At 45.8% G+C, this 26,877-nt stretch overlaps 1 protein-coding gene across 1 annotated transcript; it reads right to left on the bottom strand.

The window, feature by feature from the left end:
• Positions 1-8,935: 8,935 nt before the first annotated feature.
• LOC146181869 (dehydrodolichyl diphosphate synthase complex subunit DHDDS-like) lies at positions 8,936-25,919 on the bottom strand. Its single transcript, XM_084575855.1, has 6 exons — positions 25,671-25,919; positions 23,252-23,394; positions 22,098-22,220; positions 18,435-18,539; positions 17,542-17,764; positions 8,936-9,088 (listed from the first exon to the last, which is right to left on the bottom strand). Exons 1-6 carry the CDS (start codon positions 25,917-25,919, stop codon positions 8,936-8,938), a joined length of 996 nt encoding a protein of 331 aa, XP_084431981.1.
• Between the last annotated feature and the right edge of the window lie 958 nt (positions 25,920-26,877).

Below are 26,877 nucleotides of genomic sequence, written 5' to 3'. Positions count from 1 at the left end.
GAACATCGATCGCAGGTGTGGGTGAGTGCTTGGCTTTTCTTCTGATGTGGACCAGGTTCTAGAACAGGGTTAGATTTTAGAACTGGTAAAAAGAGTGTGGAAACGCCTTTAGGTTTGGTAGTTTGCACAGTTGTTTTGGAAGTAGCCGACACTCGGAGCGATCATGGACCTACAAAAGCTGCAGAAACCGGAACTGTTGCAATTGTGTGAGGAATTGGGAATTGATACAAGTGGTTTGGCACGAAAACCTTTGATTATACAGGCAATCACAGATTTGGGAGCCGATGATGAGGAGCTCAGTGAAGCATGGAACCTCATCGCCCAAAAAAAGGAGGAGCAGCTCAGACAGCAGAAAGAGCGGGAAAAAGAGGAAAAGAGGCGTGAGCGTGAACTTGAGAGGGAAAAAGAGGAAAGGGAGCACGAACGTGAGAAGCTTGAAAGAGAAGCAAAAAAGCTGGACCAAGAAATTGAGCTCCGGAAATTAGAACTAGAGTTGAGCAAGAGGTCGGGCGATTGTCCCCAGCTAGCGGTACCTCGTCTCAACAAGGAGGCAGATTTCAAGATGTCAAAGTACATGCAGCCATATGTGATATCAGGGGATATCGGTCTGTATCTGGCTAACTTTGAGCGAACCTGCGAAAAACTGTCCTTCCAGCGAGACACTTGGTCTCAGAGATTATTGACGGTTCTGCCCTGCGAGGCAGCGGAGGTTGTCGCGCGGCTAAGCAAGGAGGACGCGGACAACTACGAGAAGGTCAAAGCTTGCCTTCTGAGAAAGTATAGGCTTAGCGCCGAGGCGTTCAGACAACGTTTTCGGAAAGCTACTAAGTCCAGGGACGAGAGTTACCCTGAATTCCTGTACAATTTAAGAGTTAATTTGGGCGAGTGGCTGAAGAGCACTGATTCCTACAGTGATAGGGACGCTGTAGTCGAGAGAATTCTTTTGGAGCAGTTTTATAACTGCCTCCCAGAAAAAGAAAGAAATTGGTTACAGGACCGAGGCGAAGTTAAGTCGGCAACTGAAGCTGCCGAACTTATTGAGGAGTATGCTTCGCGCCGACAATTCAGCAACCCAGCAGTGGATAGGCCCCGCAATCCCAAGTTCAGTGTGAATAACCGTCAGAAAAGGCACTTTGCTAGATTTGCAAACGAAGAAAGGAAGGCTTCTTCAGGCAAACGCCCTAGAAAGGACGGCAGTGAGAAAAGTGGGGAAGTGACCAACGCGCAGAACACAAAAAAAAGCTTGAGGCTAGGAAGCCGCTCACGTGCTTTAGGTGTAATGAGCAGGGTCACATTGCCGTCAACTGCCGGAAAGAAAAGATTGCTTTCTCGTATGTCAGTGACTGCGATGAAAATATGCAGCTTTTAGAACCCTACCTGCATGACCTAGTAGTCAACGGGAAGCCTTGCAAGGTACTGCGCGATTCGGCCGCAACGATGGATGTTGTCCATTCGGCGTATGTGTCGCCTTCCGACTATACAGGACAGTGTGCGTGGATCCGCCAGGTAGTGGAGGAACAGAGTGTGTGCTTGCCAATCGCGAACGTGGTCATCGAGGGCCCTTTCGGCGAGTTAACAACCGAGGCTGCCGTTTCAGAAAAGCTGCCTAAGTGCTATCCGTATTTGTTTTCGAACAAATCGGACATGCTACTGCGAAAGAGGGGCATCCTTTTCGGAGACAGTGTTGTGCAAGCATTAACACGTTCAAAGGCGCGAGAACTGGCTACACTGCTCATACCAGAAAAATCCACAGCGGAGGAAACGGCAGTTAAAACCGTGGTCGATAGCGGGTCGGAAAACTTTGAGAGCGAGGCATCTCAGATAAGTCAACTTGAAAGCGAGCTTGATGAGACGCGGAATGAGGACGTTACTGAGAGTAACCTCTTGCCGCCAGTCTCTAGTAATCTCACGAGACTTTTAAGTGGAACCCGAGAGGACTTAGCTATCGAGCAAGCCGTGGTAAATCTAACGTTAAACCTTCCCGAGGAGATGGGGGACAACTTGATTTGCCTCAGCGGAAAAGGAAGCAACGCTCAGGAGCTTCTCAAAAGGACGGAGCAGAGAGGAGAACTAAAGAAATCCCAGCTGTCCGATCTGGGCGAAATAATAACAGAGTTTGAGGCCTGCTTCGTGGACAGGCCAGGCAGGACTGATTTGACTGAGCACGATATTGAGCTGACTTCAGACGTGCCAGTGCGATCAAGGTGCTACCGATTCTCTCCAAGGCAAAGAGAATTTCTGGATGGGGAAGTAACTTACATGCTGGAATTGGGAGTAATAAAACCCTCGGAAAGCGATTATGCTTCGCCTATGATCTTAGTAGAAGTTCCAGGTAAAGACCCTAGGCCTGTGGTAGACTACCGAAAGCTAAATTCTCTCACCAGGGATCAAGTGTATCCTATTCCGAATATTGAGGAGAGAGTAGAACAGGTCAGTAGAGCGGCATATGTGACTACGCTGGACCTTACTCGAGGATACTGGCAAGTACCGCTCACTGAACGCGCCAGCAGATACGCGGCTTTCGTCACTCCGACGGGCAGCTACCAGCCAACAATGATGAGTTTCGGGCTCAAAAATGCTCCATTTTGTTTTTCCCGACTCATGGATAGGGTTTTAAAGGGGTGTGAAACATTCGCGGTGCCTTATTTAGACGACATTGCGGTTTTTTCCGACTCATGGGCGGACCATATGGTACATCTAAGAGCTGTACTGAGCCTTTTGCGTCAAGCTGGACTAACCGTAAAGGCCGAGAAATGTTGCCTGGCAAGGGCGACCGTGGACTACTTGGGTTACAATGTAGGTCAAGGTTTCAGGAAACCCAGCGAGATTAAGATTTCTGCGGTAGCAGACTACCCGCGGCCGAGCACGAAGACGGAAATTCGGGCATTCTTAGGGCTGACGGGATACTACAACCACTACATCCCTCACTATTCATCTTTGGCTAGCCCTCTGACCGACGCTCTCCGCAAGACAGAACCGACAAATGTAGTCTGGGACGAACAAAAGGAAGCCTCCTTCGTAAACCTGAAGGCTGTGCTGATTAGCCGTCCGGTATTGCGAGCTCCAGACTATGGCCGAGAATTCACGGTCCAGTGTGATGCCAGTGATCGAGGGTTAGGTGCTGTTCTCTGCCAGAGAGATGACGACGGTAATGAGCACCCCGTGATCTACCTGAGCAGAAAACTGAGTTCTAGAGAGAGGGCTTATTGCGCGTCAGAGAAAGAGTGCGCTTGCATTGTATGGGCCATTCAAAAATTGCAGTGCTATCTTGGAGGGGCCGAATTCACCGTAGAGACGGACCATTGTCCCCTGGCTTGGCTGCAAACTGCGACATCGAAGAACAGTCGCCTTCTTAGGTGGAGCTTGATTTTACAGCAGTACAATTTTGAAATAAGATACAAAAAGGGGAAATTAAATGGGAATGCGGACGCGCTTAGCCGCTCTTTCTAAGCGGTCCGAGATGTTCCTCACCATGTATCCAAATTGATAATCAGGTTTTTTTTTTTCGTGCGCTTGTATATGTGTGACTATGTAAAGCAGCACGTTTGGTTTTCTAGGAATACGTGGGTCCTGAACGTCTTGAGAGTGGACTTCTCTCGAACAACAATGGCAGTTTTCTTTTAGCCTGGTCTCTTCAGACGGGAGCCGAGTGCTTGATTCGACATGTGGTTGAGTTTCAGAGACAGCTCAAGCAAATTGGCCTACAACAATCAAGACAACGCGACAAGCAACAGCGAGCTTCAAGCGTTCACGTGCAGGCCATTAAGTCGTCTCTTCATGCAGCAGCTGCGACTGCTGCCCTCCGAGACTCTTCTGGCGGGGGAGGAGGCTGTTACGACCGTGCATCCGCATTTGCGCGCTCTATTGTTCGCCTGTGGGCATGGATAAGTGCTGTGGATATGTGGTGATGGTCCAATGGCTCTAAGTGAGCCTGTTTCCAGGAATCCTGTTTTGTAAGCCTGTTTTGCTTTGTGGACACCCTGCAAATGCCAAATTGACCCTGTCAAGAGAACGTCTGGAAAAACACAAAGAAACGTCCCCCTGCGGGAAATAGCAGGAAGTGCTTTCTTTCTTTTGTTCACCCTTCCAGTCGAGAAGTGCTATCCTCCAGTGATGAATGCCTCCTATCCAAAGGAGACGACAGAGTGACATGTCCGCTGACGTGCAGGACAAGAAAGGAGCATGACGCATACGGCCATTAAGTGATTTCCCAGGAATGCAGGGAAGATTTGCAATTGTCGGAAAGGGACAATGCTGGGATCCTTATGTGGCGCGCACGTGCGCTTGGGTTTCTGAGAAGGAAACCCACTTGTCAGAACCAGCCTGTGGTTTCTTTGCTGAAGAATAGAAATGTACCTCCTCTCCTCGCCGTTCCCAAGCTTTTCCCGCCAACAAGTTATTACGCCCAACGAATTAATGCCGGACCAGTCAGTGCCTCAGACCATCAGTGCAGTGATGTGTTCGATTGGATGCCGATATCTGAGGGGCGTGCCCTGGAACTGATTGGTCAGCATCTTCAGAGGGGGGGCTGGACATAGGGGGTTTTAAGGACAGTGCAGAGCCCGAAAAAAGGGCTCTGGACCCTGGGTAAACGGCTCATCCAGTCGCTTCTCGCTATGAACTCTTAACGCTTGCCATTTTGCTGATGTACCCTTCTTTTTCGTGTAAATAATCTTGTAAATAAGTTTCTCAAAGTGCCATTAAACCTGCTTGTACATATTTCACCAACTTCGAAGATTCAATCCTACTTCAACCCCGAGTCTCTGCACGCTACCAAGTGAAGGCCGGGTCGACATAGCCCCAGCGTCACGACATGGTTTCTTTGAATTAGTTGTTGCTTCAATGACTGTAGTTCGTTGAAGTAATTTTTATCACCGCTACATATTCTTCTCAGCCTTGACACCTGTTCTACAAATATTCCTTGCTTACAATGTATCGTATGATGACTGGTGAAATATAGCTATTGTCGCTGATCCGATGATTTTCTGTATAAAGATCTCAATTTTCCGTTTTCCACAGGCATATAACTAATATTCAAATGCGAAGACTGAAAATTAAATTGAATGCTACTGTGATGACTATTAAGATAAGAGGTGAACGATTGGGGTGATTCTGATCCCGGCTGCCATATCATAAAGATGTCGTCAATATAGTGAAGGTATATGAGCGGTATTTCCAGGAATTAATTTAGTATTTTGGATTAGAAAACCCCCATGAATATATTCGCATGAGGCGGCGCAAATGGAGTGTCCATGCTGGTTCCGAATATCTGCAGATAAGATTTTTTATCTTATTACTAACTTCTCCTCTTTCTGCTCTGCTAATTGCGACAATCGTATAATCAAAAAGACTCAACTGAGCGTCTTTCAAACGTTTCTGAGCCAAAAACATTAGCATACGATACGTCTGCCATTAAGCTAGGTAATTGAGCGAAGGAGGGGCTGGTTATCAGATACACATGAAAAAAGACATCAGTCAGCGACTGCAAGGCAAGAGTAAGGAACGTTTTCTATACTTCAATTATTTTTGTGTTTTTTTTCTGATATCTTTATTTGAGAACCACAAATATAAACAATGTGAATGTTTTTATTGGCGTGCGAATATTCGAAAATTTTGAATAATGAATCAAACATTGCCATATACGAAATTTCAAACGAGTCGAATATTCTGCGATGCAAATTGTTAAAACTGAGCTTAGAAAAATTTGGTGCGAGAATTCAATAAGGCTTGCTGCAATACTTATATTCGAAAACATTTCGAAAAGCAAGATTGACCCCGATGGCATATACCACCCTGCAGTGATCAGTATGCGCGGACCTGAACATTGAGTGCATCCACGCGGTCCATTTGTGTGGCCGCGTTAATGATGTTTCTACACGACCACTCAGACTGGTCGATGATGAGGGAAGGAAGGCAAGGGTTAGCGGGAGGTAGACCTCAGAGGCCATGGCTCATCACAGCTATCGCGCGTCTCCTCTTGATGAGGTTCTGGTTCATCTGCTTCCATCATAAATATGAAAATGTAATTTTTCCATGAATATAACTTTACACTCACAGATGATGAGGAGGAATAACTTTATTTACACCCTTCAAGGAATCTTCCTCCCCTTCCCTTTCAGCATGCTGGAATCTCTTCGGATTCGGTGGTGTCCAGGGCCAGATGGATGATTTTCTTTTGAACGCCTTTGTTCTGGCTGACCATTAAAGCCTTCCAGGACACCTAATTCTTCTCTGGTTCGTAGTATCTAGAGCTTTAGATACTGAATACTTGTAGCAGCCCGTTGCTGTAGACTCGTGTTGTGTTGTTTAACAATTATGCCTTAATTCAACATTATACAGCACCACACATGCTGCACAGCCACCTCTGGCATTTCAATTTTTCCCACTATTGCATGTATGCTATGAATATTCACCAAACTATCGAATATTAGTAGACACATTCGATTCGTATTCGATCCAATTTTGTCATTATTCGTTTGATACCTGATTTGCAGCGAAGCTGTCCTATTATTCGATTTGGTGGCCAGATACAGTACACTACACGTATCCAATACGGTTCGGGAGATTTATTTAGCGCACACTCCCAACTTTTTCCTTTGCATCCTTTGGTCTCCGCTCGCTGTTGGCTTCCTTGATGTCAACTGTATAAACTGCTTAAAGGGAAGCTGCACCGGTTTTAGAATTTGATGCGCTTCAGAGGGTCGAATCTGCAGGGTTTGTATGTTAAGTACACGAAATATTTTGGCTTTAGCTTTTGAAATAGTGACGTAATCATCGATTAAAGTTGCTACCCCGTTCAGGCTTCTCCGCAGTGCACAGCGCTGGAGGGGGGATGTCAGTAGCAGACGACAGGAGTACGACAGGCGGTAGTGACGTCAAGGACGGCGTCTACCTCTCTTCCACTTCTATTGCCCGAGCGGGCCGTGCATCACCTGTCGCTTGCAGGTTACGCAGTGCAACCTTTTTCTTGTCTCGCGCTTGTTTTCTTCTTGCGAACGTTACCGCAAACTTTTTCAGTGCATCTTGCACCGTTCTTCACGAAAATAACGACCATGCCGTGGTTCTGCGCAGCCTATGGCTGCACGAACACTGGCGGCCGAGAGGATGTCGCGTTTCATATATTCGCAAAGGAGCGCAAGCTATCGGCGCAGTGGGTTGCCGCGGTCAAGAGGAAGGATTTCACGCCTACAAAATCGTCGGTGATCTGCTCAGATCATTTTCGCGACAGTGACTATCACCAAAGCTTGTCGTTGATGCGATGTTTTGGGATACCGATCAAATCTGCGCGATTAAAAACCGGTGCTGTGCCTTCTATCTTCGCACACAGGAGCACCTCTCCGCCGCCAAGAGCTGTTTTCGCAAAAGGAAGAAAACTCGAAGTAAAAGGCCCAATACATCATATTGCTCTTCTGTTCTGTTTACGTTTTTGTTCTGTGGGGCAGATGGGTGGCCGGGCAGATGAAGGCACAGATGAAAGTAAAACTATTCAGCATTGGCGCCCGCTGACGCGGCTGGAAAACTGTGAGAGAGTAGGACTTTTTTTTTTTTTTTCATGATTAGGCTATCGGTGCGATGCGGAAAGAGTCATCACACTGCTGAATCGACGAATGGAAAGGCAGCCCTTATTTGCTCATGAAAAGTTTTGTTCAGGAAAACGAGCAGTTTTGGACCTCTATACGTTTTGCACTTGGCGATCCGATTCTGCTTGCACATGCCAAGTATGAACTTTTTAAAATGGAAGTCAGAAACCTATGTCATAAAGGAGAACGCACATCCTAAACTCGCCTCTACTTTGTTAAATTAAGTTTCTTATGTTTATGTCTTATGGCCAATATCTTATTTTCAGGTTCTTGGAGAGCTCCTGGGAAATTCAACTATCCCAATTAAGAAAAGAAATCGGGGCAGCATGATGTCAGTGGTCGAAGTCGCGATATTAAGCGCAGCTAAATGAAGTGTGCTAAACTCGCGACATGGCAGTGCGTGACTGCCGATAGCTGTCCTAGCGTTTCGGTATTTTTACCGGTGTTCTAAATGGGATTACGCGCGCGCAGCAAGGTAGCAGCGGCCTGGCTTCTCGTCGATACCGCGCTCCCGCGTTAATTTGCTAAATCCCGCCAGATTAAAATGTATACGTACTCGAGGTTGCGGGAGCTGAGAGCATGACTTTTGCTGCTCTTGCTGACATATAAACGACTAAATTCACGCAACAAAACTGGGGCGACGGCTCGTCTGGACGAGTTCATTTGTTTACAATCGTCACATCAAGCGCATTGACCTGGCACTGCTTCGTTCGAGTCTGGCAGGAAATTTAGGGCACGAGTAACGCAGATATGTTCAATTGAGAGCGGATCACAGGCGCATACAGCATTGCAGCGCAGCGGTACGTACCAGTGTGAATTTCCCATGCGGGAAAAGGTTAGCGCTGTCTCCTCTCTCGTCATGTCGCCGCTGCCGCCAGTGTCACCTTGTTCCGAAGCCGCCGCTGGTTCGAACAAGTACGACTCAATATCATATTCCCCTGAGCAGCGTGATCGTTGCATGTTCAGCGGCATACATCCACAGAAAAGCACGTTCGTGCATGTACAATCGCTTGGACCGCCGCTACCACTGAATGGCACGCCGTCATTGACGTCACGGCGCGCTTGACCAATCACAGGCAAGAGCGCCACTTTCAAAACGCCCCACGGCGTTGGTGCACGTTTTTCTGATTAAAAAGTAGTTTGCGGTCACTTATGACTAAATTTAACGTCGTATTCGTGTTCAGGGGGTCGTAAACTGTATATCTGTATTCCGAACTCTTTTTTTTTTTTTTTAAGTGATGCAGCTGCCCTTTAAGTACAAAAATGAAATCCGGTAACTTCTGCCAAGGAAAAGCAACGGTCACAGTATAAAACGTGGAAATTAACGTCCTTTTTATTAGTGTGTTACGTTAATGCTATAGTACAGACGAGTAACTGCAGGCAAGCTGTTCCAGGTAGAACATTCTAGCTGCTTGAGCCCGCCTCAAAAATGTACGCTGGCGTAGTACTTGCTCGGCGTCAATTTGGCATCTTGATCTGCTCAGTTGAACGTGAGTTGCTTTGATAGCCTGTCCAGTGAAAAAAAGAGAAATGCATACATATGTACCTCCGCATTACGCAGTATCAAAAACACTTACATGACAGCTCCCCCTGCGGTACTATTTCCTCAGACTCCTCATAAGCTTTCGCAAATCAATGTCGTCATAATGTGCTGACGACAAAAACTGATGTCCGAGGTAGCGTCAAAGGATGCTTCTGGTTGCTAGAACAGGTTGATAAGAGCAGAATAAAATCGCGTAGATGCTGAGACAGCCGCTATAAAACTACCTACGCTGCATTTTCTGACACACAAGCATGCGAAACTGAAACCGAAACTGAAACCTCCTCTCTGCCCACACCTTATGTGCGCACTCTCTAAAAACCCTCCCTGCGTCAATATACTATACCAGTGAATACCGCAAGAAGACCTATATGCAAGTGAGCCTGTATGTCACAGATAGATTGGCAGTAAAGGTTGTTCTAGATGGGTTAATGCCATCAACCACTAATAATTTAATTAAACATGTATCCCATTTGCGCTCTACATATGTTCGGTCTTAAGAAGTGAGCTAAATATTCAGGGAACGTATGTGGTTCGCGTTGTATGTGTACAAAAGTGGTTCAGTGTAGGCTCAAACAACAGTACTGTATACTGTATGTTCTTATATTTTACAGTGCACATGTGCAAAACACCATCTCAAATCCCCATGATCCGTTGTAATTATTGCGTGCCGCAAACAAAGTCAAGTACCAGAGTACTATAGTACAGTTGACTACGAGTCCGTTATGTTGAATAAAACCTGGGATTTTTTTCTTTCTGTGACAGCATTGATGTCTGCATGAAATGATAGGAAAGCACGTTTATAAAAATTATAGTTGCACGGCTGGAAAAGCACAGAATTTATAATATGAATACTTTTCATCTTTCTGATCTGTACGCTGTCGGAAACGGAACGAGCGCATTGCATGCTGTTTCCCTCTAATCTATTCTTCGCTGCGACACATCGGACTCTGCCAGCCTGTTACAATTATGGTGTGCGAGGAGTAGTATTTAATTCGCCTGCATGCACTATCTCAAAGGAGGTCAAAGGGAAGTCATTTTTTTCTTATTGGACACTCTTCTATCTGCTTCCGCCCTTGTGCCGGATTTTCAGGCGGCTTCACGTGCCTGCCGGCAAGCCAGGCTAGTCGTTGAGGGAGATGACGCGTTGTAAACACTGTTAATGTGAGTTGTTGAAAAAAAAAAGCATTCGTTGGAGACACTTGATGCATCTTGAGTGTGGTAAGGCGAAAGCCCCATGTGACACTGTACTCAGTTGCCGCTTTTAACCTTATTTGTTTGTTTTTTTGCACTTTTGCTTCCTTTCTGCTGCGTTGTTTTCATATGTGGTCATTTTCTTTTTCTTTCATGACCACAGGGACGTCACTATCCACGTTTCTTCATTTTTGACCAAAATTACCACCAAGTATAGGTTCTTTGGAGACCCTATGTATTAAGTACTCTTAATTACACGTTCTTGATATGATTCGACACTGTCCGGGAGTTTCTGACCCAATATATAGTTTTTTATACTATTTCGACGTCCTAGCTGTTTTCACATCTCTTGACTGGAGGGATGGACACCTCGCGTGGACGCATATTTTCTGCACACACCCATGAGTCTAGAAAGGCTTTAGTCTTGTAAAATCTATTTTAATAGCATTTTTTCTGCACTTGGACAGGCGCGTTCTCAGCAACCTGTCTTCCTGTTCTGAGATGTTCGCATCGCTTCTGGGTAACAGATGGCGTTCGTCAACGTCCTCGTGCACAGGAGGCCAGAAAGCCCCCCGCCACCTGCCTTTGCCCACCGCCTACTTTTCGGCTAGTTTTGGAAAGAATCCGCTGACTTAATTCAATTCGATTCAATTCAGTTTTCTTATTTCCTTTGAGAGGAGGAGGCTGGACTAAAAGCCTTCGACCTTTTCGGCCGCAGTGTACTTTCGGCACTTCCTTCAGTCCGGATGTGAGTCTGCTGTCGACCACAAGCTTGGCCAACATCACGTTTATTCTGTATCTGTTGGATGGTAAAGTTTTACCATCACCACTTTTTTTGCGCACTAAAACGCCATCCCAGAGCAAACGAGCCATCGCGCATCTCGTGCGAGCGGCCATTCCACCCGTGGAGGAGAAACAGGCGCAACTTTCAGGCTCCCTAGTACGGGCAGGGCCCCAGCGCCATAATTTCGGAACGTAGACAGACTAAAAACACCCCCTGTGCGCTGGCCGTAAAACGAGCGCTGCCAGAGTGTTGCTCGAGTTCAGCCATGGTTAAATATGGAGGCATAACGTGCCTTGCCTGGAGTACCGCCTGTTAGCAGCGGTCTATGCAGTGTTACGACCAAGCATCCGCATTTGCGCGCTCTATTGTTCGCCTGTGGGCATGGATAAGTGCTGTGAATATGTGGTGATGGTCCAATGGCTCTAAGTGAGCCTGTTTCCAGGAATCCTGTTTTGTAAGCCTGTTTTGCTTTGTGGACACTCTGCAAATTCCAAATTGACCCTGCCAAGAGAACCTCTGGAAAAACACAAAGAAACGTCCCCCGGCGGGAAATGCAGGAAGTGCTTTCTTTCTTTTGTTCACCCTCCCAGTCGATAAGCCCTATCGTCCAGTGAGGAATGCCTACTTTCCAAAGGAGACGACAGAGTGACATGTCCGCTGACGTGCAGGACAAGAAAGGAGCATGACGCATACAGCCATTAAGTGATTTCCCAGGAATGCAGGAAAGATTTGCAATTGTCGAAAACGGACAATGCTGGGAGAGGATGCGGCGCCACGTGCACTCGGGTTTCTGAGAAGTAAAACCACTTGTCAGAACCAGCCTGTGGTTTCTTTGCTGAAGAATAGAAATGTACCTCCTCTCCTCGCCGTTCCCAAGCTTTTCCCGCCAACAAGTGATCACGCCCAACGAATGAATGCCGGACCAGTCAGTGCTTCAGACCATCAGTGCAGTGATGTGTTCGATTGGATGCCGATACCTGAGGGGCGTGCCCTGGATTTGGTTGGTCAGCATCTTCAGAGAGGGGCTGGACATAGGGGGTTTTAAGGACGCTGCAGAGCACGAAATGGCTCTGGGCCCTGGGTAAACGGCTCATCCAGTCGCTTCTCGCTATGAACTCTTAACGCTTGCCATTTTGCTGATGTACCCTTCTTTTTCGTGTAAATAATCTTGTAAATAAGTTTCTCAAAGTGCCATTAAACCTGCTTGTACATATTTCACCAACTTCGAAGATTCAATCCTACTTCAACCCCGAGTCTCTGCACGCTACCAAGTGAAGGCCGGATCGACGTAGCCCCAGCGTCACGACAACTGGTGACCAGCGTTTGGATCTGAATCTACAAGCCACAACATCTGATGACTGGAGGTGGGATCTGGATCTACAAGCTACAACATCTGGTGATTCGAAGTGGATCAGAATCTACAAGCCACATCTTGTGATCGGAGGTGGCATCTCAAGCAACAAGCAGGCGCAACAATCGGCCAACAAGAGAGCAGCTCGGAACATCGATCGCATGTGTGGGTGAGTGCTTGGCTTTTCTTCTGATGTGGACCAGGTTCTAGAACAGGGTTAGATTTTAGAACTGATAAAAAGTGTTGAAACGCCTTTAGGTTTGGTAGTTTGCACTGTTGTTTTGGAAGTAGCCGACACTCGGAGCGATCATGGACCTACAAAAGCTGCAGAAACCGGAACTGTTGCAATTGTGTGAGGAATTGGGAATTGATACAAGAGGTTTGGCACGAAAACCTTTGATTATAAAGGCAATCACAGATTTGGGAGCCGATGATGAGGAGCTCAGTGAAGCATGGAACCTCATCGCCCAAAAAAAGGAGGAGCAGCTCAGACAGCAGAAAGAGCGGGAAAAAGAGGAAAAGAGGCGTGAGCGTGAACTTGAGAGGGAAAAAGAGGAAAGGGAGCGCGAACGTCAGAGGGAAAAAGAGGAAAGGGAGCGCGAACGTCAGAGGGAAAAAGAGGAAAGGGAGCGTGAACTTGAGAGGGAAAAAGAGGAAAGGGAGCACGAACGTGAGAAGCTTGAAAGAGAAGCAAAAAAGCTGGACCAAGAAATTGAGCTCCGGAAATTAGAACTAGAGTTGAGCAAGAGGTCGGGCGATTGTCCCCAGCTAGCGGTACCTCATCTCAACAAGGAGGCAGATTTCAAGATGTCGAAGTACATGCAGCCATATGTGATAACAGGGGATATCGGTCTGTATCTGGCTAACTTTGAGCGAACCTGCGAAAAACTGTCCTTCCAGCGAGACACTTGGTCTCAGAGATTATTGACGGTTCTGCCCAGCGAGGCAGCGGAGGTTGTCGCGCGGCTAAGCAAGGAGGACGCGGACAACTACGAGAAGGTCAAAGCTTGCCTTCTGAGAAAGTATAGGCTTAGCGCCGAGGCGTTCAGACAACGTTTTCGGAACGCTACTAAGTCCAGGGACGAGAGTTACCCTGAATTCCTGTACAATTTAAGAGTAAATTTGGGCGAGTGGCTAAAGAGCACAGATTCCTACAGTGATAGGGACGCTGTAGTCGAGCGAATTCTTTTGGAGCAGTTTTATAACTGCCTCCCAGAAAAAGAAAGAAATTGGTTACAGGACCGAGGCGAAATTAAGTGGGCAACTGAAGCTGCCGAACTTATTGAGGAGTATGCTTCGCGCCGACAATTCAGCAACCCAGCAGTGGATAGGCCCCGCAATCTCAAGTTCAGTGTGAAAAACCGTCAGGAAAGGCACTTTGCTAGAGTTGGAAACGAAGAAATGAAGGTTTCTTCAGGCAAATTCCCTAGAAAGGACGGCAGTGAGAAAAGTGGGGAAGTGACCAACGTGCAGAACACAAAGAATAAGCTTGAGGCTAGGAAGCCGCTCACATGCTTTAGGTGTAATGAGCAGGGTCACATTGCCGTCAACTGCCGGAAAGAAAAGATTGCTTTCTCGTATGTCAGGGACTGCGATGAAAATATGCAGCTTTTAGAACCCTACCTGCATGACCTAGTAGTCAACGGGAAGCCTTGCAAGGTACTGCGCGATTCGGCCGCAACGATGGATGTTGTCCATCCGGCGTATGTATCGCCTTCCGACTATACAGGACAGTGTGCATGGATCCGACAGGTAGTTGAGGAACAGAGTGTGTGCTTGCCGATCGCGAACGTGGTCATCGAGGGCCCTTTCGGCGAATTAACAACCGAGGCTGCCGTTTCAGGAAAGCTTCCTAAGTGCTATCCGTATTTGTTCTCCAACAAATCGGACATGCTGCTGCGAAAGAGGGGCATCCTTTTCGGAGACAGAGTTGTGCAAGCCTTAACACGTTCAAAGGCGCGAGAACTAGCTACACTGCTCATTCCAGAAAAATCCACAGCGGAGGAAACGGCAGTTAAAACAGTGGTAAATGCGGAAGATAGCAGGTCAGAAAACTTTGAGAGCGAGGCATCTCTAATATGTCAACTTGAAAGGGAGCTTGATGAGACGCGGAATGAGGACGTTCTTGAGAGTAACCTCTTGCCGCCAGTGTCTAGTAATCTCACGAGACTTCTAAGTGGAACCCGAGAGGACTTAGCTATGGAGCAAGCCGTGGTAAATCTAACGTTGAACCTTCCCGAGGAGATGGGGGACAACTTGATTTGCTTCAGCGGAAAAGGAAGCAGCACTCAGGAGCTTCTCAAAAAGACGGAGCAGAGAGGAGAACTAAAGAAATCCCAGCTGTCCGATCTGGGCGAAATAATAACAGAGTTTGAGGCCTGCTTCGTGGACAGGCCAGGCAGGACTGATTTGACTGAGCACGATATGAGCTGACTTCAGGCGTGCCAGTGCGATCAAGGTGCTACCGATTCTCTCCAAGGCAAAGAGAAATTCTGGATAGGGAAGTAATTCGCATGCTGGAATTGGGAGTAATAAAACCCTCGGAAAGCGATTATGCTTCGCCTATGATCTTAGTAGAAGCTCCAGGTAAAGACCCTAGGCCTGTGGTAGACTACCGAAAGCTAAATTCTCTCACCAGGGATCAAGTGTATCCTATTCCGAATATTGAGGAGAGAGTAGAACAGGTCAGTAGAGCGGCATATGAGACTACGCTGGACCTTACTCGAGGATACTGGCAAGTACCGCTCACTGAACGCGCCAGCAGATACGCGGCTTTCGTCACTCCGACGGGCAGCTACCAGCCAACAATGATGAGTTTCGGGCTCAAAAATGCTCCATTTTGTTTTTCCCGACTCATGGATAGGGTTTTAAAGGGGTGTGAAACATTCGCGGTGCCTTATTTAGATGACATTGCGGTTTTTTCCGACTCATGGGCGGACCATATGGTACATCTAAGAGCTGTACTGAGCCTTTTGCGTCAAGCTGGACTAACCGTAAAGGCCGAGAAATGTTGCCTGGCAAGGGCGACCGTGGACTACTTGGGTCACAATGTAGGTCAAGGTTTCAGGAAACCCAGCGAGATTAAGATTTCTGCGGTAGCAGACTACCCGCGGCCGAGCACGAAGACGGAAATTCGAGCATTCCTGGGTCTGACTGGGTACTACAATCACTAAATCCCTAACTATTCAGCTTTGGCTAGCCCTCTGACCGACGCTCTCCGCAAGACAGAACCGACAAATGTAGTCTGGGACGAACAAAAGGAAGCCTCCTTCGTAAACCTGAAGGCTGTGCTGATTAGCCGTCCGGTATTGCGAGCTCCAGACTATGGCCGAGAATTCACGGTCCAGTGTGATGCCAGTGAACGAGGGTTAGGTGCTGTTCTCTGCCAGAGAGATGACGACGGTAATGAGCACCCCGTGCTCTACTTGAGCAGAAAACTGAGTACTAGAGAGAGGGCTTATTGCGCGTCAGAGAAAGAATGCGCTTGCATTGTATGGGCCATTCAAAAATTGCAGTGCTATCTTGGAGGGGCCAAATTCACCGTAGAGACGGACCATTGTCCCCTGGCTTGGCTGCAAACTGCGACATCGAAGAACAGTCGCCTTCTTAGGTGGAGCTTGATTTTACAGCAGTACAATTTTGAAATAAGATACAAAAAGGGGAAGTTAAATGGGAATGCGGACGCGCTTAGCCGCTCTTTCTAAGCGGTCCGAGATGTTCCTCACCATGTATCCAAATTGATAATCAGGTTTTTTTTTTTCGTGCGCTTGTATATGTGTGGCTATGTAAAGCAGCACGTTTGGTTTTCTAGGAATACGTGGGTCCTGAACGTCTTGAGAGTGGGCTTTTCTCGAACAACAATGGCAGATTTCTTTTAACCTGGTCTCTTCAGACGGGAGCCGAGTGCTTGCTTCGACATGTGGTTGAGTTTCAGACAGCTCGAGCAATTTGGCCTACAACAATCAAGACAACGCGACAAGCAACAGCGAGCTTCAAGCGTTCACGTGCAGGCCATTAAGTCGTCTCTTCATGCAGCAGCTGGGACTGCTGCCCTCCGAGACTCTTCTGGCGGGGGAGGAGGCTGTTACGACCAAGCATCCGCATTTGCGCGCTCTATTGTTCGCCTGTGGGCATGGATAAGTGCTGTGAATATGTGGTGATGGTCCAATGGCTCTAAGTGAGCCTGTTTCCAGGAATCCTGTTTTGTAAGCCTGTTTTGCTTTGTGGACACTCTGCAAATGCCAAATTGACCCTGCCAAGAGAACGTCTGGAAAAACACAAAGAAACGTCCCCCTGCGGGAAATGCAGGAAGTGCTTTCTTTCTTTTGTTCACCCTCCCAGTCGATAAGCCCTATCGTCCAGTGAGGAATGCCTACTTTCCAAAGGAGACGACAGAGTGACATGTCCGCTGACGTGCAGGACAAGAAAGGAGCATGACGCATACAGCCATTAAGTGATTTCCCAGGAATGCAGGAAAGATTTGCAATTGTCGAAAACGGACAATGCTGGGAGCGGATGCGGCGCCACGTGCACTCGGGTTTCTGAGAAGTAAAACCACTTGTCAGAACCAGCCTGTGGTTTCTTTGCTGAAGAATAGAAATGTACCTCCTCTCCTCGCCGTTCCCAAGCTTTTCCCGCCAACAAGTGATCACGCCCAACGAATGAATGCCGGACCAGTCAGTGCTTCAGACCATCAGTGCAGTGATGTGTTCGATTGGATGCCGATACCTGAGGGGCGTGCCCTGGATTTGGTTGGTCAGCATCTTCAGAGAGGGGCTGGACATAGGGGGTTTTAAGGACGCTGCAGAGCACGAAATGGCTCTGGGCCCTGGGTAAACGGCTCATCCAGTCGCTTCTCGCTATGAACTCTTAACGCTTGCCATTTTGCTGATGTACCCTTCTTTTTCGTGTAAATAATCTTGTAAATAAGTTTCTCAAAGTGCCATTAAACCTGCTTGTACATATTTCACCAACTTCGAAGATTCAATCCTACTTCAACCCCGAGTCTCTGCACGCTACCAAGTGAAGGCCGGATCGACGTAGCCCCAGCGTCACGACAGCAGACATTTTTCGCGCATTCAAAGCGGGTCACCTGTATTGGTGGCCATTGCAGCTGAAATCGGAGCATGGCTAAGGCCCACTGCAAGAACCCCAGCTCTGGCCACTTCCTGGTCTCCAGGTGAAAGTAGGCGTATTTGCACTGCGGCACCAGGAAATCGCTGAACCGCTGGTCGCCCGCAGTCCGCACGAGCATGTCTGCCTCAGGACAGTCAACAAGCTTTGCGTAGTCATCTAGAAGTTCGGCGGTGATATCCCTGTAACATTTTGATTACAACTCTAAGCACCCCAGCGCCGAGAAAAACTGGTTGCCTATAGCTTGAATATTCGTAGGAAAAAGAGTGGCAGCCATGACGAAACTATTTTCTGTCCAAACTATTTTCTGAGGCACCTTATGGTCTTCTGATTTTGTTTTATGGACCAATATTTCAATGCAGCTAGAATGGTCGCGACGAGGCCAATCATAGACAGAACGAGATAACTTTGTACTTCACGGGAGGACCACAGAAATGCTTGTTGCATATTAGGGTGGCAGCTGTCATCAGTTATAATAGGATAAGCAGGCACTATGCTTACCAAGATACTGGTAACATCACTTGTTAATAAAATCAGCGCGAACAGGAGGACAGGAAGATTGTCCTGTAGCTTCCTTTTATCTTGTCTTATGTCTTCTTGTTCGCGCTGTTTTGATTAACTAGTATGCTTAGTGTGGTCCTTATGCGATTATAACTGAGGACCCCTTTAAACCCGGAATCCAGTTCCCCGGTCGAATAAATCAGTTTTCGGATACGTTTCTGCCTCACGCAGTGTCGCAATTCAAAACTCATGTTCGGGTTCACGCAATTTTTATTTCTATTTTAGAATATGGCGCGCCAGTGTCTGCTGTTACTGACTTTACCATACCGACCTTCCCGTCATAGCACTCACTCAGTGCGCAGCAGGCCTTCCCGGACAGCCTTGGCAAGCTCCAGTGTCATGGCTGCCATCTGGCGCTTGGTGGTGTAGGCGGCGCAGGCAACATCAAGCCTGGAGCTGATGTACACACCATGCAAAGGCAGCGAATGAGATACGGGCAAGAGTTGTTTACAGAAAAGAATAATGGTTCCTAGCCAGGCAATTACAATAAACAAGTACAGATAGGCACGTACGTACGTTGTCATCCACACACGCATACTCGTTTAAATGGCCGCCTCGTGGCTCGATTTAAAACGGGGCCCTTTTGTAATTCCTTGGTTCGTTTACTCGTGAATGAGCAGCGGTAGCCTACGTAAAAGCGCAAGTCTGGCACGACTGGCGAGTGGTGAGGAAATTATTCGTAAGGCACCACCTCTCCAAAAGAAAAAAAAAATCATTTTATGCCAATATATCATTTGCCACTGGAACGTAGCTCTCTGCTTCTCACTCCACGTGTGAAGCACACAAGTGAAGGCTAGCGAATGAGATCGTGCAAGCATGCACATTATGAAAAATTACGGGACTGCGCTTAAGTCTGCTCAAGAAGAGAATGGTTAAATCCAGTTTACAGGAATGATTTCACTAACTGCAACACTATTGTCATTTCTACAATCATCGTCATCACTATAGCTACTATCGTCATTAACAACTTAATGCACTATCATATTCCTGCGATTATCCTCACACTAGAAACTGTAGAATTAAGGTCGGTTTCTCGCAAGCACGGCGTGCCCTTTCTATTGTCATTGCGGGTGTTTTAAGGCCACAAAACCAGGCTAACACTGTGTGATCATGATGCCCCTATATGTGATATAGCCATTTTTTATTTACAAATACTGCTCTCTCGGAGTGGAGAGATAGCAGGAATGGGCAAATACTATAGTAGAAACAAATAACATTAGTAACATAAAAATAAATAACATAGAAGTATTCAAAACAGACCAACAGGTCAAATTGTTAGGCAACTGAACAACGAACTCTTCAATTGGCAATGAGCGAAGTGGGCCGTTCAATCGATTCCAAATTTCAATAGTTAGTGGAAAAAAAAGAACATTTATAGCTATCTATACAAGGTTTGAAAGGAACAATGTTTATTGGTTGGTTCCGTCGGGATGCACGTGCTCTTTGCATGTGCTCTTAGTGTTGTGATTGGGGTTTCTTTTAGTGAAAAATTGCGCGATAAGGCCAGGCAACAAAGAAAAAGAGTGCGCGGCGTGGGTTAGTGGTTAGCGTTCTCGGCTGGGCATCAGAGTGATAGTGGTTCGATTGCCGGTGGTTATGAAAAGTCGGTTCGTGCGGAAATTTCTGGTGGGCCTTTTGTCAGCACATGAGCCTGATAAGGCTTTCGCCTTAAAATCACCTTATACTGGTGCACGGCCCTCTATAGCCCGCTCCTCAACAGAAACGTATTCATTTCTTCCCAAATAAGCGAAAGGTTGAAACAACTCACCTGCGTCACTTACTAGCATAATCAGCACTGACAATATTAAAACGGCCGTTGAAGGTTTTACCTGGTAAGATATTATAACAAATGATGTATTGTACGTAATTACTGTTTCATTTTGCGTTGCATTTGTACTCACATTTTCGCTCCCGATACCTAGTAACACCCGTAAGAATTAAAATTTTCTTAGTTTATGTTATTATTGTGTTGTTTTCGCCTTCTTTTTGTTGCTCTAAAAGTTTTGTATTTTCACGTTTTGTATTGACATTTTAGTTTATTATGTAATTTACTTTGATTTGCCTCTCCCCTCTATAGTATACCACGTACCTGAAAGTAAAATGCATTAATGAACATGTTCTGCAATCCCACTCTCCCCTCCACCCCCACCCCCCCCCCAAAAAAAAAAAGAAAAGAAAAGAAAAGAAAAATTGCCAGAACTGCATACGCATTGAAATCGGTGGCCGCTCACATCCAGAACCAATCAGGTGCGCTGAACTGCCCGGTAGGAGCAGAGCCTGTTTTGTGTCTCTTAAACACTGCTCTAGAACATATTATGGGTTATGGGTTAGGAACATCATCGTTCCTAACCCATAATCGATCGTTCGTAACCCCAAAACGCAGTTCGTATCGTAATCCTCTGACAGATGCTATTTAGTCATTACTCGTCAATTATTCGTTTTTCATATGATATAGAGGAGGGCTCTGTTGCTCATGACAGCTTCGTCGTATTCGGATTGCTACTTATATCTACGAGGTGTCGTGCAGACACTCATGAGGCGATGTGCACGTAGCATCATATCACATTTGCTGAAATAGCGTCGAGTGCCAGCCTCTGAAGTGACAAATAATTAACGCCTGTAACCATGGACAGATACTTTTATAAGTGTTTTGTTTTGAGTTCTACCTCAGTAATTTTGTTGAGAGACTTATGTGTGTGCAGGATGCAAATAACAAAGGGGGGGGGGGGGGGGGGGGCGACCAGCTCATTATTTTCGGGCATTAATATAATGGGTTTTGGGTTAATATTTGCACTGGATTTTAATCAGCGCTCCTTGCGCCGCAGGCTGTTAGTACAGTTTTCATGGAAATATTTAACGTAGAGGAACGCTATCAATGCTATTGTAGACATTATTCTTTCATTACCATAATAAATTCGTGAACCTCAAAATGCGCGAGCAACTACCATATAGGTTGAATAAGTCCTAACGAAGGCAAAACTGAGAAGAACCGTAACCGCACATAGAAGCATAAACAGTATTAAACGGTGCGATGCTTTCGCTGCTTGCGCATGCACTAACGCACTTCAAAAAACCCAAACGTTGCTCTCTCGAGCCGTTCTGTTGTTACAATGGGCGTAAGCAGATGCAAACCAAATGGTAGGATTTTTTGGCGTGTGTAGACGTTTCATTTGCAACACCTTTTTCACATTCAAATTTCGATACTGAATAATTTTGTGCCTGCTTACATATTCAGGTATGTAAGCAGGCACAACTAGCCCCTCAAGCCGTTATTTTCAGGTATGTATATATAGCTGGCAGAGAATTGATTTGTGTTAACGACGTCACACAATGCTTAAAAGTACCATGTGATTTGAAATGCATTACGAACGGAGCCGGAAACAGGGGGGACTATGCAAATGCTAATACAGAAAGATGGATGCTTAAAAGCGCACGAAACGATTGGTAGCATTCAGAAGCCTTTTTCTGACGCATGAACAAGCGATTGCAAAAAGCGCTTCGTAGGCTACATCCGCGTTCGTGAAGAAAAACTGCATTCAGTGGAAACATCCAAACACTAAAGGGCGCGGCAGTATTACCACCAAAACACACACGTACTAGCAGAAGATGTCTACTAACGCAGGATAGCATGCTTGACTACTAGTTTATGGGCAGTAATCAGCACGTCAAGGCACTGTTAAATCTGTGCAGTAAGTGAGAACTTCTGATAGTCACTAAACAGCTTGGAAGAGATGATCGGTAAGAGTGTGAACTTTTACGCATGCGAACTTTTCAATGCGGCCGTTCCTGCTTCCGGGCAAGAAAAGTGTACGTAAAGTTATACACCTTCTTCGATTATGAATTTGTAACTGCATTCCGAGAGAAGGTGAGAAACTTATCAGAGCAGGCGTATATAGATTATCCTACGATTCACATTATCCACAATTGTTCTAATGATTTCTGCAGACTACCCACCTCTCTCTTTCGCTGCCAAAAGTTGCGATTGTGGCTCGAGCCAGAGTGGTGGAAAACGCTTTCGGTAGAAGCTCCAGGTCTCCAACAGCCCTGACTGCTGTTCTGCTGGCTTCGTCTTCACGCCTAAAAGGCGACACCTTTTGCGTGAATGAAAAAGTGACTATGACCGTTATGTGCGTTCTCTATAGTTTACAATGTTTACTGCCCTGTTGGAAGTGAGCGCTTAAAAACGTGATATTAAGATCATACTGAGTTTCTCTCCACACTTTTACAGTCATAACTAATTTAATGACTAAATTTGGGTATCGCATTCTTTGGCTTGAAGGTAGAAGTTTTACAGGAAGTAAGCATGTCGCATTCCTCAATGATGCAGGCTACACATACTGACTTCTATATGCATTAAATATTCTTTTCAGGATCCTCTGAAGAAACGAAGTGTGTTAATTTACATGTTATCACGCCTGTGACTGAGGATGTCATAACACTTTAAAAGCAGATGTGCTTTTGCAGTTATGTATGCCGCCTACGACAGTGCAACTGCAATTGTGTATGCCGTCTAAGACAGGTGTTCAGTTAAGTCGTACCTTTTCGCGCCATTCACTATAAGGTTTTGTATCTTGGGGCTGAAAAACATGTTCGAAACCATTTCTATATTTCCCTGTTTATACGCTTATGATAAAACACGTGATGAAAAAAAAACGCAATCAAATGTCTACAGAGGGGTCATACAGTTGCGTGAATACTAGCCTGCCAAACTCCGATCCACTCCTGCTCTGATCAAGTTGCCCATCATACCACTTATTTTGCAGTAGCACCATCTATAGGCTTGTATTTGATTCTTTTTGCAATGTTGTGGCGCTTATTTGGAGCAATGGTCTGTGTCACAGACTAAACTGTGGGAATGGCTGGCGAACTCTCCTCTCCAAGGCTCCTCTTCAAGAAAAATAATTGTAGCTGAAAAGGCTCGTGGCCCATTCTTCGTTTTACAGTGGTAGATATATGAAACACCCTTTCCTCCTTCCACTGTCTGACCAAGCATCATGGCTAGAATATTACATATAATAATAAACGACGACGGGGAAATCTCCTAATTTGCCTTATTCTGAGACTCACGTACGCGCTGAGACCTACGAGGAATCCAGCGAAGCACTCACAACTTCTCGATGACCTGAACGCAGACGTCATTGGCCTTGTCCAGGACGGCTGTCACTTCCTCATTGCTGCGAGAAAAGTTCCTAGCGCTGAAAACGAAGATGGTGGCCACCTCTACGCCGGCCTGGACGCACCAGTCGCGAACCTGCGTCGCACGAGAGCCTGCAGCCTTCCTCTTAAGGCGCATCATGCGTGTGGCTTTCACCGTGTGTGCTATTCTTTCAGCTACCCTAATTTCAGTGAAACGGCCTGTGGATGCGTTCGTGCCAAACATTCGACAAGACGTGTTTTGTTTGTGTGTGGGGCTGAATAACAAAGCATTTCAACCTTGCTGCAATATTCTGGACCTACACGTTTTTCGTTTCATTAAACAAACTGGTATTATAATTAGAGCATGACATCCCTACTGTTTCACGTTTAAATTTCTTTGCCTTGAGTATAACCGATTGTTGGGAAATCCATGATAAGCTATCGAATTCGGTAAGCAAAAATGTTTAAAAGGCAGCAAAATAAACGGATAATTGCTGCACAATTCATCGTTAAATTACTTTGATGTTAATTCAAATACTGCCTGCGCCATTTCAGGCAGCATATTTGCGACAACATCAGCTATCCTGACGGCATGGTCATTCACGGGCAAGTCTAGGCGTCTCATAATTGTCATTGAGTACTAACTCAATAACACTTTTCGTTATTTTTTGTTTGAATGTCAGCGTGCTGGTGCCTGGAATCCTCAATATAACGAAAGCTCTTTTGTTTCTGATTGAAAGTACAGTGAATGTTCCATTGCCTGTCGGCTCTTCAGGCTGTTTAGTAGCATTATTGTTTTTGTATTTTTGTTTGCCTATTTTTGTTTTTTTTTGCATCATGGTTGCTGCATACATATGGCTATTTTCGTATACACTTGTAAATATATTAAAATAGCATCCGTACCAACACCCACAGGTCACCAACTCTATTTTTCAATACCGTCCACTAGATGAATTCCGCAGAAACTGTCTGTACCCCATAGAAAACTAAATCAATCACGGCCGGCACCGCAAGTAAGCGCGTAAATTTCAGCACACAGAATGTCTAATTAGCAGTAAATTGAATCTGGAGCTTGGATAGTATTTGTTATCAGGATCGAGAATATGTTTTAAGTAGTGGTCAGATGCTATCACAATACTGCATTTATTCTACAATTCGTAAAACAACCTAACAGTGCACGTTCCCGCCTATCGAAATCTCCAGTTTTACTAAAATGCATGCAGGAACCATATGGATATTTTTTAGCCGGACCATCCTGTATTTTAATTTGCACTTCTCCTTCCCCCTCATAAGACCTAGAAATGGTGACCTAAGACTGGAAATGTTCAATGTAGGCGACTTGTCGACAGAGCCGCCCTCGCTCCAGCAGGATGTTCCAGCGCTGCGAGTTGCTTTTACGAATCAAAACGGAATTCAGTGTTGACTTCGTAACCTTGGGAACGATTCACTACTGTCCCGTCGAAGTAGGAGCAGTGTTCGGGTATGAAAGTAAAACAACGTTTAACAATTTTTAAGTTACAACGAAACTACAGAACCGGGCCATTATGTGCCTCCAGCCAAGCGCGTTTTGGTCTGTTCTCTTTGTGTGCAGCCACGCGTAAAGCTCATTCAAAGGAGGACGCTACAAAGATATTAAGAATGTTTGCGAGCAACGTCACTCTTCCCTACTGCGTGATAACACTTACACTGCTGCGCGAGTGCTTACTGATACTGCATTTTACAGTGCTGTTATAGACCAGCTCAATAATCAACAAACATGTTTAATTAATGTTCTCAGAAATTGGGTAGTCATTTGTTTTCTCCTTACTCACCATGTCCTGAAATTACCATTAATGAGTCGTCCATGCAATTTAGCGTCGTAGAATACACGGTAGGCTGTTCAACATGTTCATATGCCAATAATAGTGCACAATTCTGTTCAAAAGAAACCTACTCGATGATCGAAAATCGCCGAATATGATTACTAAGACGCCCTTAAAAATGAAACACTGAAGATAAATGTCATGGTAGCTTCACAATTTCCTGCCAGACTCTAATTAGCTACACATTTATTCCAACTTACTTTAGTAAATGGTTGATAATTACATCAACGCTTTTTAGTGCATGCAAATGTTAAATGTTAGATCATACCACGTACCATTTCCCTCTAGTAAGCGATCGCAGAGTCCATGCTAGTCATGGAGTCATCAACACCTTGGTTTCGAATAGCGAAACGAAACAGCTTTTTCTCTTTTTAACAAGAGCTTTCTCAACAGTAAATAAATCTTCCGCTGCCCAAGGTACTTAACAGAAAGCCACAGAGCAAAAAAAACTGATTTCTACAAAGTAAGAAAACTGTATGAAGCGGTCCGCAATCTTTCTTTAAGACTATAGTAAATGAAATCGTATTACCTGTGAGTATTTATCAGCTCCCATAGCGTAAGCTCGCTGCAAGTCCATACGCGTGGCCTTGGAATATCGCCGATGCCCGTCAGGCACAACGCACACGTGACGTGGTACGACACCCTGCGCCAGAAGCCATATCAGGAACCTCCTAACTAGAAGAAAGCAGCATGTCCACAGGACGCTGCCAGTCTCCGGCAACCCTTTACTGAAGACAGCGCTTCCGAGAGACGTATTCTTCTCATCTTTTCTGGACATTGCTGGAAAAGATGAACCGAAATTCTTAACCTTTGTTTTCTCCTAAAAATTTTACAGCGTTAGGCAAGGCTTGCCTTGCTAAAGCTTTGTTTTCCACATCATCAATTAAGCGTACCTTTTGTCTTCAACGCTTGCAGAACTGCAATCATTATTCTTTCTGCCATTCAAACTTCTACAGTTTTCTTTACTATAACGATGATATGAAATAACTGACTCTGAATGGAATAAATTTAGTACAATACTAATTTCTTACTTGTAAAGTCTTCACAGCCGGGGAGATTGATTGATTGATTGATTGGTTCATAGGAAGAGAAAGGCGCAGTATCTGTCACACTTGCTCTGTGGACACCTGAACCGCGCCGTAAGGGAAGGGATGAAGGTGGGAGTGAAAGTGGAAAGAGAGAAAGGGGAGCCATAGTGGAGGGCTACGGAGTAATTTCGACCACCTGGGGATCTTTAACGTGCGCTGACATCGCACAGCACACGGACGCCACTTCGTCTCGGCGGCTGCGTTTCGATGGAGGCGAAACGAAGTGGCGTCCGTGTGCTGTGCGATGTCAGCGCACGTTAAAGATCCCCAGGTGGTCGAAATTACTCCGTAGCCCTCCACTATGGCTCCCCTTTCTCTCTTTCCACTTTCACTCCCACCTTCATCCCTTCCCTTACGGCGCGGTTCAGGTGTCCACAGAGCAAGTGTGACAGATACTGCGCCTTTCTCTTCCTATGAACCAATCAATCAATCAATCAATCTCCCCGGCTGTGAAGACTTTACAAGTAAGAAATTAGTATTGTACTAAATTTATTCCATTCAGAGTCAGTTATTTCATATCATCGTTATAGTAAAGAAAACTGTAGAAGTTTGAATGGCAGAAAGAATAATGATTGCAGTTCTGCAAGCGTTGAAGACAAAAGGTACGCTTAATTGATGATGTGGAAAACAAAGCTTTAGCAAGGCAAG

Source organism: Amblyomma maculatum, chromosome 8, assembly GCF_055883805.1.
Source record: "Amblyomma maculatum isolate TAMU_Amacu chromosome 8, ASM5588380v1, whole genome shotgun sequence".
NCBI classification, from domain to species: Eukaryota; Metazoa; Arthropoda; class Arachnida; order Ixodida; family Ixodidae; genus Amblyomma; species Amblyomma maculatum.
Note: the sequence above shows the minus strand (reverse complement) of the source record. Positions and strands in the feature narration are given on the sequence as shown.

Excerpts from the sequence above, each read along its gene's own strand:
- LOC146181869 (XM_084575855.1), bottom strand. The coding sequence starts at position 25,919 with ATGTCCAGAAAAGATGAGAAGAATACGTCTCTCGGAAGCGCTGTCTTC. Across the intron at positions 22,221-23,251 it reads GTTCAGGTCATCGAGAAGTT|GCGTGAAGACGAAGCCAGCA; the intron begins GTGAGTGCTTCG and ends GTCGCCTTTTAG. Across the intron at positions 17,765-18,434 it reads GAAGGCCTGCTGCGCACTGA|GGATATCACCGCCGAACTTC; the intron begins GTGAGTGCTATG and ends AAAATGTTACAG.